The 13,793-nt window shown below is 31.6% G+C and overlaps 2 protein-coding genes across 2 annotated transcripts; both read right to left on the minus strand.

Annotated features, from left to right (window-relative positions):
* Positions 1–1,193: 1,193 nt before the first annotated feature.
* LOC125806998 (amino acid transporter AVT1D-like) lies at positions 1,194–5,777 on the minus strand. Its single transcript, XM_049486751.1, has 11 exons — positions 5,552–5,777; positions 3,698–3,966; positions 3,036–3,250; positions 2,910–2,933; positions 2,650–2,830; positions 2,339–2,558; positions 2,093–2,228; positions 1,804–1,969; positions 1,639–1,682; positions 1,474–1,536; positions 1,194–1,380 (listed from the first exon to the last, which is right to left on the minus strand). Exons 1-11 carry the CDS (start codon positions 5,737–5,739, stop codon positions 1,297–1,299), a joined length of 1,590 nt encoding a protein of 529 aa, XP_049342708.1. The 5' UTR covers positions 5,740–5,777; the 3' UTR covers positions 1,194–1,296.
* Positions 5,778–12,390: 6,613 nt separating this feature from the next.
* On the minus strand, positions 12,391–13,393 carry LOC125841103 (thaumatin-like protein). Its single transcript, XM_049520116.1, has 2 exons — positions 13,280–13,393; positions 12,391–13,075 (listed from the first exon to the last, which is right to left on the minus strand). Exons 1-2 carry the CDS (start codon positions 13,341–13,343, stop codon positions 12,402–12,404), a joined length of 738 nt encoding a protein of 245 aa, XP_049376073.1. The 5' UTR covers positions 13,344–13,393; the 3' UTR covers positions 12,391–12,401.
* Between the last annotated feature and the right edge of the window lie 400 nt (positions 13,394–13,793).

A 13,793-nucleotide genomic window follows, 5' to 3' on the forward strand; every position in this document is an offset into this window, starting at 1 on the left:
GTTGTGATTATAAACTTAAAAATTCTTGATCCAACTTTACCCGACATTCACACGGAAGAACAAAATCTAAAAAGAGAGAGAAGGAAAGTTGCTACATTACATAAAATTACTGGTAGGATCGAGCACTTACCATCATATGCCAAAAGTCTTAGCTAATAGCAAAGATGTAACTTTATTTCTTAACTAAGTCTATCACACAAGTGTTATGTTTGATCATGACTCCGACCTGGACAACCCCAGCCCCCTCATAGACCTTGTCATAAATAGGATATTAGCATTACCCAACAATTACACTATTTACATCCAGGGAAAGTGAAACTAGAAAAAGGAAAAAAATCTGAAATATATTCGAACTTTGACTGAAATTGCTGTAACGATACCGAACTTTGGAAATAACCTTTTACCCCTGCACTATTTAATAGTGTATTTTAAAGGTATATATATACCCACGTGGACATCATAAATATTGCATCATTGTAAATAGTAATGTATCCACGTGGGCACATCTATACCTTTAAAATGCACTATTAAATAGTGCAGGGTAATAGATCCTCCATAAAGTTTGGTATCGTAATAACAATTTCGGCCAAAGTTAAAGTATTTTTCAAACCTTTTTCCCCAAGAAAAAAGAAACTAAAAGAACACAATCACATCATGTGAACCCATGATTTTTTGTCAAATCAAGTGTTTTTGTACATATTTCCTAAATTTGATTTAATATTATGTGTTGGCTCCCATACTCCAAAAGAGTTTAATAATGTACTTGATTGAATATTGAGTTATTTACTCAAAGGGTGCATCCATATTTTAAAAATATACGTATCGTTATTTCTAGAAATACCGGTAACACATACGTAAGGAGTCCAATTAACTATCAAAATTCACTTTGATTACCCACAAGTTCGATCAAAATAGTGGTTATACTATCAGTATATAAGAAACACTAGATACAAATAGATATAGATAAATCCCCAGAGTGATAACAAATTGCTGGTCTAATTAATTGCTAAATCATGAGGTAACAATGTAATTAACTACTGTTACAATAGAAAAGGTTTTAAAAAATCAACATTAAGAGTTAAAAAAATGAATCAAGATCTAATTTCTTGCTAATTACAACTTCGATTTCATAATCACTCAAGCAATTCTACAAAATTGGTGGTACTCTGGTTTTTTTCGGTTTCCTTTGGACATGCATAGTGTACAAGAACCCAACTCCCGGAACTACGATTTTGAATCAGAAGAGAGATATCTATTCACTCTATCAATAACGAGACCGAACCTTCCATCTTCAAACTAGACCATGTTTGTGAGTGCAGAATATGTGCCAACTACAGCTGAAATCAGTCCCACCACTATAATGGAACTGCAAGCTGCAAGCTGAATAATACAAGAGGGAAATAAAATTATTTTTAGCATAATTAGGGGGTGAAAATATATTTTTTTTCAACTAAAAAATGGAGAGAAAAATACCTGAAATCGCTTGATTTGATCCTTGCGTAGTTGGATGTAGCATACACAAGGAAGGATTAACGACTGAAAAAAACAAGCAAAAGAAAAAAATCATGTTATGTATGTACCTTAAGCTAATTAGCTTTTCATATTAAGAGTAAAATGAAACAATTTTGCTAAACTTACCACAAGCATTACTAGTGAAGATCCAATCAATGACATTACAGAACCTGCAGTTAAGTTTCATAAAGAAATATCTTAGTTTGTAAACTGATTACTAATTTGTAATGGTTTCCACCTTTTGTACTCGTGTATATCAGTACAATGCAAATGTTATACGAAAATACGTACCAAAATATGGAACTGCCAATGCAATGACCAGAGTTGAAAACACCAAAAGTGTTCTGATGAGTAAGGATACAGCATAAGTTCTAAGCTGAGGCGAAGGTAGGAATTCTTCTATGCCAAAAGCTACTGGTGTAAGTGTTATCGCGTATTTTGTGAGAGGGGCTATGACCTGCAAAAAAAAAAAACATTATTTATATTTAGATTTTCAATAATCATCCAATGTAAAACAGGGGAAACAAATTCAGTCTTTTATGAGAAAAGCATAGGCTAAAGCGGCTAATATTATTCTTACCACTGTCCAAGCTGCAACTTTTGAAGTAACAAGTTTTGTTGGCAAATTCAAAGTGAACTGTGGATTGGTGTTTTCACCAAACATTAAAAAGCCACAAATTGCTACTCCGAGGTACGAAAAGAAGGCAGTGCTGAAGCTGCATCAGTATGAACCAATACAAGTTAAATCTTAAACCTTCAGCTTCCAGATGTACATTTTGATTGATCACATTATTGTATACGTAAATGCCTAATTCATTTAATTTACCTTATAAGAAGAACAGAAGGGAATCTTGAAGGTTCTTTCATTGATGAGTAGATATTTGGGAAAACTGAATGGCTTCCATAGCAGAAACTATAAAGACCAATCGTGACAGGTATCTTTGCAATGTTAATAGCTGTTCCACTTGGGTGAAATCCAACATCATCAACCACCCCGACCCATAGCAAGCAGATCACCACGACAATCAGTGCAATCACTCCACCGGCTGAGCGAAGAGAATCACAATTCAACACACATTAGCACAAATAGAACAATTATGAACTAATTCGAGACATTTTGAGGTAAGTATCCAAAACCTGAAACGATAGACAGCAAACTGAGATTTCTAAGCCAAACGGTTGGAAGTATGACAAGGGTAGAAATAATAGCACATATTTGATAAGAATTCAGATGAAGTCCAGCAAACTCCATGTGACTGTTCGGGAATAGGGCGCCGAGGTTATCACTCATCATAATCAAATACTCTATGCAAGAGGACTGTAAAGAGGAAAAAGTAGTTCCAAGTTAAGGGCTACATACAGCAGTATGAAGCAGAGAGCGAGAATTAGACACTTACATATAGTTCCGCGTACAAGGCTATCTGCATTTAATGAAAATCCAACGTTAGCAACCAAACGAAAATCTTGTTCTACAAATTGAAAAAACATTAGTATATATGTCGTCAATAATTTGTCATACTCACAGCTATGAATATTCGACCAGACAATCCAAAGGCAGCTTGTCCGATATCTGGATAGGTTTCAATACCAGGAGAACTTTCTAAACATTTTTTCAAAAGAGTTCCAGTATAAAAAGTAATGATTCCAAAAAGAAACAGAAGGAAAAGGCTACACCATCCCCCTTCTTTGAGTGCATAGGGAATCGAAAGGATCCCTATCCCACACAGAGCATTTATTGCTGCATTGAAAAATCAATCCATGTTAAAACAAACAAACAGGAGAATAGAGATGAGAGGTTTAAGTACTCGAAACAGATATGACAAGGAAAACAAGCAGAACATTAGTCGGGTACCAATCTACTGATATTTTAACCAAATACTGAACTTTCAGGAGAAACATAGATGTAATTTCAGAAATAAGTACCTATAGAACAACAGTACATGAACAATATAGCTCCAGGTTATATAAATACATGTCTAAAGTCTAAACCTTTTTCTGTATGCGATCAAAGACATTCTAGCATGATTTTCAAATAGTGCACATGGTCAAAAAGTGCAACAGAAAATGGACAGTCTTTAGACATAAATGTTACGATGACAAAACTGGAGGACCAAAGTTAGGCTACCCTAGCAGTAGAACAATAAGCCATCACTATATAAACAACAAGATAACATCCATGTCTTACCATTAAGAACTGATTGGGTATATGAACATTGTTGTGATGGTGGCAATTCTGGTGCTGAAAATATTGCGGAAGAAACAATCGATAGCTTTGAAGGATTCGAAGTTGGAATTTCTTCCCTGTCAAGGCTTGGAGAAGAAATGAAAGGTTTACTGAGGGAATATTCAGGTGTCAGAGTCTGAGACCTCATGTATGCTGAACTCAACATGGAGCTTCCCTTTAAAAAACTCAATGATGGAGGGGTCACCCCTGTAAACACGTCCATTGACCTCCTATATATTCAATAAAAGATTCAGTACTCTTCATTTGGATGAAAAATTGTACAAATTTCAAGTCAATTCACAAGAAGTATCAAAATGTGCAGTTATATTTGATCATGATGGTAGTATTTCCTTGAGCTGAGGGTCTATCAGAAACAACCTCTCTACCTTCCTAGGTAGGGGTAAGGCCTGCAGACACACTATCCTGAAGAAGTTTATATGATATAAGATTATAGCACACCCTTGGATCAGGGGATACCATAAGTTAGCAGCTTCCTTTGAAAAAATTATGATAAAAACAAAATATCAATTGTTTAGTGCCACGGTTTAACGATTGCACTCATTGGCAAGGAAAAGAAGCTTTAGAGCCTTGATGACAACACTGAAGCGCCCATTAAGCAAGGCAAAGCGCTCAACATGTTATGTGCATTATTTCAGGGCTTAAGCGCACCTTTGACAACACTAGTAATAATAATAATAATAATAATAATAACAACAACAATAATAATATCCCTGGAACCAAATCCCAACTAACATTAATAAGATGTAGTCAGAACGGAATATATATACATAATAACAACACAAATTTAAATACTCAAATTTCACATCTTCTTAGTTATACATTTTTGTTTTTTCTTAATAATCTTATTGTTTAAACCAACTTATGTGCATCTCAACTATTCTTTCAAAATCACCACGAAAGGGATACCAATCTTTTGGGATAAAAAGTGATAATGTTAAGGCCAGCTTGCATGCACTTCGACTAAATCACCTAAATTTTTTGTCTCTACTTGAATTTGAACTTGAGATCTCACGGTTCTCAACCCACTTCATTAACCACTAAACCATACTCATACTTAAACACATGAAAACATTATTACCACGAATCATACATTCTCTCCCACTTTATTAACCACTAGGCCAAGCGATATTACTATTCATTTATTCTTTTATTTAATAACCTTACTGTTTGAACTTTGAACCAACTTACGTACATCTCGACTATTCTTTCAAAATCACCACAAGAGGGATACCTATTTTTTGGGATAAAAAGTGGTAGTGTCCGGCCAGCTGAGCTTGCATGCACTTCGACTAAATCACCTGTAATTTTTGTCTCTACTTGAATTTGAACTTGAGATCTCACGGTTCTCAACCCACTTCATTAACCACTAAACCATACTCATACTTAAACACATGAAAACATTATTACCACGAATCATACATTCTCTCCCACTTTATTAACCACTAGGCCAAGCGATATTACTATTCATTTATTCTTTTATTTAATAACCTTACTGTTTGAACTTTGAACCAACTTACGTACATCTCGACTATTCTTTCAAAATCACCACAAGAGGGATACCTATTTTTTGGGATAAAAAGTGGTAGTGTCCGGCCAGCTGAGCTTGCATGCACTTCGACTAAATCACCTGTAATTTTTGTCTCTAAAATTTAAACCAAAAACCTCAGGGCTTCTCAATCCACTTCATTACCCACTAAGTCACTTCATTAACCACTAAACCATACGATATTACTATTCATTTATTTTCTATGCATGAAAAAAATTAGCAGCCTAATAAAAGAAAAAAAATCATACCTATAACTTTGAGGCCAAGTAGGAGAATCAAGTTGGCTATGAAAAGGGGCATGAACAGAGTGATTAGAGATTTCAGATCCAGTATCGTCGTCTTCATTAACCATATCATGTGCCTCATTCTCTTCATCATCCGTTTCGATTTGCAATAATCTATCTGCTCCATATTCTTCATCAAGCTTCATACCCATATCTATATTTTTGTGATTTTATTTGAAAAAACAAAAAAAAAGTTGTCAATATAAGAAAATCTAGAAAAAAATTGAAAAAGAGATTCAATTTGGGGGCAATAGAAAATAGATTGAAATTGAGATTCCAGAGTAGTTTAGAATGATAAGGAAAAAAGAAGAGGTGCTGTTTATACCTTTTTATTATTTGTACTAGGTTAAAAAGACAAACGTATTTTGCGAATAAAAGTAATTAAGATATGATTAGTTCGAATTTTGAAGCCCAATTAAATTTGGATTTAGATAAACTTATTTTGCGAATAAAAGTAATTAAGATATGATTAGTTCAATTTTTGAAGCCTAATTAAATTTGGATTTCGCACCTACATCTTTCAGAAACGAAATCTCTAGTTAAAAATGTAACATCGCTACACCAAAATACACGTGAGTAAGATATGATTAGTTAATCAAGTATAATAAATAATGTTTTTTTTTAAAAAAAGAGGGAAAATATATTTTAAATTCGTTATAAATTACTAGTACAAGTGTACAACTATCTTTTATGATATTTAGGTTTGTTTAGTGGTTCATGATGATATTTTAGTCAAAATCATTTATTTTAGTCATTCACTAAGAGCACTCTTAAAAAGTTGAAAATACATTTGATTTGATTTGTCAAATTCATAAATAATTGATGGACAAAATTGTAAACAATCCATCCATCCCTTTTACATGTTAATTCGTCTTAGTAATAATATTAATAATCGGAGAATGCTCAACTAATTAGTAACTTTTTATGTAATATTCGATTTTCAGATTTTTTTTATTTGAAATGATATCCTTAATAAGCTGCATATGTATAACGTTTTTACCTATTTTTACTCAAACAGCCAAACTCCGTAATTAATCTTTCATATCTCCTTATTGAAATAGTCACGCATCTCTTCTTCTCTTGCCTCGATTTTTGTGCTGAAATCACTGACAACAAGTTTCGTAGATTGTGATTTGCCTATTTTAATGGATAACCAAGAGAACTAGCTAGCCAGTGTTTTTTTTCCATTTAAAAATTATTTAAATCATATATAAGTTTACAATTAAAAATTACTTATTTATCTATTTAATTACTATTTTTTATATTATCATTATATAAAAGTTAAAACCTTTTCAAATGATATAAATAATGTTCTTTTACCTTTTTAGGGAACATAACTCACGTGACTTCACTGGAAATTTGGAAGCTTGCATTTAGCGGTGTTTATATTTATTCTAGATACAGGACCCGTGTCAGTACGGGGTCCAATATATATTACTAATTTTTTTGCCTCAATTTATGTGATAGCATGAAACTTGAGAATTTATCAAAATTTTAATATGATTTTAAAAATATTTTAAGGCCTATTTTAAGTTGTTAATTATTGTAATTTATAGTACTTTTTTTTTACATGATTTTAAAATAATAATTTATATTATTTTCTTTGTTTTAATTTATGTGGCAATAATTTTTATTTATTGGACCCACCCAATAAAGAAAAGGTACAATCTTAAAGCAAGAGGATACAAAGGCATAAGGAAAGAAAAAGTAGGAAGTTACGAAATATGAGTCATTAGGTAAATGTTGATTGTTTTTTTGGTCCAATAAAAAAAAAGTACACCTTTAAAGCAAGAGATTACAAAGACTTAAAAAAGGATAAACTAAAAAGTTCCGAAAATAGCCTTGTCATACAAGCAGACACGTTGACGAAGACATGCTTGCACAGGATCCCGTGCCAGCAATGGGCCCAATTGTTAATATTTTTGGTGTCAATTTATGTGATATCATGAAACTTGAGAAGTTATTAAAAAATTTACTCTTATGATTTTTAAAAATATTATAAGTTGTTAATTATTGTAAGTTATAATATTTTGTTTGTTTCAATTTATGTGGCATATATAGGATTTCAAAAATTAACCATTTTTTATGTCCTTTAAATATATTAAATTGTTAATTATTGTAATTTATAGCACCTTTTCAATTTTCAAATAGTATATGTTACTTCCATGTTCCAATTTATGTGGCATTGATAGATTTTTTTGGAGTCAAGTGATTTTCTTATATGTATTTTAATTTTTTCTAAATTTGTTAATTATTGTAATTTATTGTACTTTTTACGTCAATTTTAAATAATATATATTTATCATCTAACCCATTTTATGTAGTACCAATAGAATGTCAAGAGTCCGCCGAATGTTTTTATATAACTTTTAAATATTTACCTCAATTTCAAATAATATATGTTTATCATCTAACCCATTTGATGTGGTACCAATAGAATGTCAATAGTCAATCAATTTTTTTACTATATAATTTTTAGACTCTTCTACTAAGTAGTAACATAAGTAGTAAAGTAATGCTTATTTGAGTGAGTTTATGTGAAACCGATCAAAAATTTAAAATTTATGAATTTTATATTTAATATTTTTTATTATAATTCATTATGTTTTAAGCTTTATGTTAGAACAGAGTCATATAAGATGGCTAGTAGTAATTAGATGAAATTATAGCTATGATAAATAATTTATTAGTATACATTTGTTTCGTTACATAATTATTTTTTGAGAAAATTTCATAATTAATGTATAAACCTATTTATCACTAGTTATGACATGATTGTTTATGTTTTAAGTTTTGATAGTAAAAAACTTACAGGATATAACATTTGTTATACAATAAATAAATAGAAAAGAAAATAACAAATATATTAATATATTAATGATATCAAATAATTGAACTGCAATTACTCCTAACCAATTAATTAACTATATTCTTTTCTTAAATGTAGTGTTTGGTAATGAGTAGGATATAGTAATCTTGATTTTCTCCTTATTAGTTGGTCACTATTAGTTATTATCAATCTCCTAATTAATAGTATTAATCTCCTAATTTGATTCTTTCTTCCTTTTCTTTTTAGTTGCCAAACCTTTTTTAAAATTTTACCGTAGAATATTTAAAATCTCCTATTTTTAGTTGCTTTAAAAATTAATATCGTTTTTTATTTTTATAAAAAAACAAGCATTCTAACTTATGGATTTTTGTTTTCGAAACGTGTATTGGGATATCAATTTTCATACAAATTTCATACAGTAAAAAATGCTTATACATAATATACTAAACTTACTAATTGATACAAATTTTTATACACTTTTTAAACACAAATTTTATTGCAAACTGATACATAGAGTTGACTAATGAATATTCTGTACGCATAAATATAACCAATATATAGAACTAAAATTATTACATACAAACTGAATCAAAATTGATGCATACACACTATAACGTACATAATATGAAAAAAATGACTTGAAACTATTGAGACTGCTCTACATTTAGAAATTTCTTCAGATCGTCAAAGATCTTCATATTGATATATGAAGATCAACGGGTATATGTCTTTCTTCTCTGAAATATAATTGTTATTTGGTATAAGTTAAAAAGAATGAGAAAAAACACAAAAAGTATATCATATTTACTCCAACTTCATGCCAATGCATCTACATATTATAGCAAATACATACCAATTTCATACCAAAAGTATCCCATTTTACCAAATTTAGTCAGAAAACAATTTCATACAACCGTGACAAATCTCATATCAAATTTATACCAATTTCATACCAATGCATATACATAATACAATAAATTCATACAAATTTCATACTAAAAATTTAGAGTATACCATTTTATCAATTTCAATCAAAAAATAATTTTATATAACTGTGACAAAGTTCACATTAAATTTAAACCAATTTCATGTCAATGTATATACATATTATAACAAATTCATACCAATTTCATAATATACTATTTTCACATAAAAAATATACTCTTCTAATAATTGGATACCAATATAATTTCGCCATTAAAATTAATATTACTAAATTCCGATGAACCCGTCTGCAACCACCCCCAATTTGGAGGACCTACTAAGCATCTAGTAACATGTGATGTGGGATTTTATTAATTTTGAACTTACAAATATTCCGTGGGTCAGTTTTGTCGTATTATAAAGTGGTGCGATTTGATTTATTGACGAAGACTAATTTAAAATGTTGGAGTAGACACTTAATTTTTTTAGATTTAATATGTGTTTGTTCCTTTAATTCAGGTAAATAAATTTCATTTCTCGTTTTTTTTTTTTAAATAAAAAAAACGTATTTTCGGAATAAAATTAAATTGTTATGTTTAAGGCTATAATTTTAAAATTTTAATAATATATTAGGATGAAATTGACCCCAAATAATCTATTGTTACGAACCAACTTCGGCACAAAATACAATTGAGAAATGAAAACAACAAGCAAGTAGCTAAAAATTGTTAATACGAAATTGAGAATGTTAATCGAAGGAGAAGAAGATCAGAAAATACATAGATAGATAGAAGAGGATGAAAAACTTATATTAAGAACGGAGATGAGAGGAATCATACTCTTTTACTCAAAATACCATTCTAATAGCCCTCTTTTATCAATGAAATAAACAAGCATAATATATAACTAAACATTCATATTTGATTTTAGTTGACAAGTAAATACTCCAACTTTAATATATTACTAAATATTCATATTTGATCTTAGTTGACAAGTAAATACTCCAACTTTGAGTATGCACATCTAGACACCTTAACTTGTCTGCAATGTGTTATTTGAATACTCCAACAGTCTAACTTACAAAATGATTGTCTAGACATCTCCAAAATTTATATGTCACATTAACGTAGGGTGTCCACGAGACACTTTTTATTTGTTTGTTTGGCTCTTGTGTATGTTGCTAGATTAATCTGATTTCTAATTACTCTTTATCTATATAGTGTGCATTATCCGGGCTTCATCATGATCTCACAAATGTTGGATGAGCTACATGAACAAGTTGATTCAATTGACATCACCAATGGTAATATGTTCTTTACCGTCATTTTAATCTTCACCAGAATATAAGAAACCATATTGATTCGGTACTAGTCACTATTACATGTTGAACATGTTGGATTCGTGATCTCACGAATGGTGGATGAGCTACAGAAAATAGTTGGTCTTGATTAATTTGGGATTGAGACATACTTGATTGAGTAAGATATTTTTATGATTTTGTACTAGTCAAGATATTTTTATGATTTGGTACTAGTCTTTATTACATGTTGAATTCGTGATCTCAATGGATGAGCTACATAATATACCTGGCCCTGACTAATTTGGGATTGAGACATACTTGATTGATTAAGATGTTATGATTTGTTACTAGTATTTATTACATGTTGAATTCGTGATCTTGCGGATGATGGATGAGCTAAATAATATAGATGGTCCTGACTGATTTGGGATTGAGACATACTTGATTGCTTGCGGTGTTGTTATGATTTGGCACTAGTCTTTATTACATGTTGAACATGTTGAATTCATGATCTCACCGATGATGGATGAGCTACATAATATAATTGGTCCTGATTAATTTGGAATTCAGACATACTTAATTGATTAAGATGTTGCTATGATTTGGTACTAGTCTTTATTACATGTTGAACATGTTGAATTCGTAATGGATGAGCTACATAATATACCTGGTCCTAACTAATTTGGGATTGAGACACACTTGATTGCTTAAAGTGTTGTTATGATTTGGTACTAGTTTTTGTTACATGTTAAATTCATTGTCTCGCGGATGATGAGTGAGCTACATTATATAGCTGGTCCTAACTAATTTGGGATTGAGACACACTTGATTGCTTAAAGTGTTGTTATGATTTGGTACTAGTTTTTGTTACATGTTAAATTCATTGTCTCGCGGATGATGAGTGAGCTACATTATATAGCTGGTCCTAACTAATTTGGGATTGAGACACACTTGATTGCTTAAAGTGTTGTTATGATTTGGTACTAGTTTTTGTTACATGTTAAATTCATTGTCTCGCGGATGATGAGTGAGCTACATAATATAGCTGGTCCAGACTAATTTGGGATTGAGACACACTTGATTGCTTACGGTGTTGTTGTGATTTGGTACTAGTCTTTATTACATGTTAAATTCATTGTCTTGCGGATGATGAGTGAGCTACATAATATAGCTGGTCCAGACTAATTTGGGATTGAGACACACTTGATTGCTTACGGTGTTGTTGTGATTTGGTACTAGTCTTTATTACATGTTGAATTCGTAATCTCACGGATGATCGATGAGCTACATAATATAGTTGGTCCTGACTATTTGAGATTGAGACATACTTGATTAATTAAGGTGTAGTTATGATTTGGAACTAGTCACTATTACATGTTGAACATGTTGAATTCATGTTCTCACGAATGGTGGATGAGCTACAGAAAATAACTTTTTCTCCCCACTAATTTGGGATTGAAACATACTTGATTGATTGAAGACGATTGTTTCAAACTACTTTTTCCAACAAAACTGAATAACAACAACAACAACAAAAAATAGACAAGAAAGTAGCCCTTAATAAGAGGGAAGTGACTCTTCAATCACATCCTAAATATATGTTGCTCGCGACTTCTCAAAAATACTATTGAATGTGTACCAAATCCTCCAAAAGTTACGTATTTTTGGATAATCCGACACAGGGGCAACAACATTTCTGAAGAGTCACATCAACATAGTCCTAAATTACAGGGGAATTACATAACAGCATAAATAACCTCTCACTTTGGAGGACAGAATGTTACGAGATATCGCGGAGCCCTACATGTATAAAGGCTTGAAGAATCATCAAATGCGTAACTATAAGCCTTTGGACAAATAGCTTTAAATAGATTAGCAAAAACAGTTGGTTTGCAAGTGTTAGGATTTGCATATTGTCCTGTACAACAATACTTTGGTGATTGTATAGCCAAACAAGCACTTTTACAACCAACAACTCTGTCTCCAGATTTCACTTCAAGTGCTGATGGACAACAAATGTTTAAATCAGCTTCACACTCCGCTACGCCACATCCAACCCCTCCTCCTACAGGTTTCATCGACACTGGCAAGTTGAATCCATCGACTAAACTTACATCGTAGAAATGTAAGGGTGAAGTCGATGAGCCTAGTGTCATTTCCACTACAGTAGCCGGGGGCTCACCTCCTAGCCCCCGGCATTGTAACTGGCCACCACAGTTGCCAGTATCACATTTTCCTTTCCCATTTTCATCAAAATGACAGTTCTGTCTCCCCCATATTCTCCCTGACCACTTATCAGGCACGTCGAGGACCATTTGCTCACCGGTGCTGAGGTGAAAACCGCCTTCTTTTAGAGTAGTCTGCCCTGCACCACCGAGAATCCCGGGCCATATGCTTTCCTTGCAGTTGTTTACTAGAATGACTTGTGTTCCATCTGCAGTCACATGAAAAAACAATGTGTGGTAACATTAGACACAAATGCAAAACCGGAATTTTGAGTTTATAGTTTCTGAATAAATTATATATACATATTAAGTAAATTTCATGACATAAACATAGGATTTTGAGTTTTGACCAAAGCTACTGAGTTCTGTCGAACCTGACAAGTAGAGAAAATGAGTTGAAGTTAGAGACTTACCAATGCTAAAAAGGAAGAGAAATATGCAGAGCAAAATATGGATAAGATAAGATGAGATAGGCATTTTGGCTCTAGTAAGTGAGAATAAGAGTTGAATGATCAAATTATGGACAAGGACTCTAAGGTTTTTAAAGTACAAATTTCTTAGTGGAAAACATTCCCCTTTAATAGGTAAGTGCTTTGTGTGCTTTCCTTTTGTCTCTTTTTCTTTACAAGGTTATATACATCGTCAATATAACGTATTTTTTACGCTATTAGATCATTCAAAGGATATTTAAAAATAAGTCTTTTTAAAATGTGAGATTTGTAATCTTGAAAGTAAGACAAGTTATCTGCTACAATATGTAACTGTTATTTTGATGTAGTAAAAATTTCTTATACCGAAGGACGTGTAAATAATTGGAATATATGCATTGCTTCAAGTGGAGGACTTCTACTACTAGTACTGTTTTAATTATATGGCTGTGGCAAATAAAAGTTCACATGGCTAAACTTTTGAAAGAAATGGTGAATG

Source organism: Solanum verrucosum, unplaced genomic scaffold, assembly GCF_900185275.1.
Source record: "Solanum verrucosum unplaced genomic scaffold, falcon-dt-bn FXZP01000196.1, whole genome shotgun sequence".
Lineage (NCBI taxonomy): Eukaryota > Viridiplantae > Streptophyta > Magnoliopsida > Solanales > Solanaceae > Solanum > Solanum verrucosum.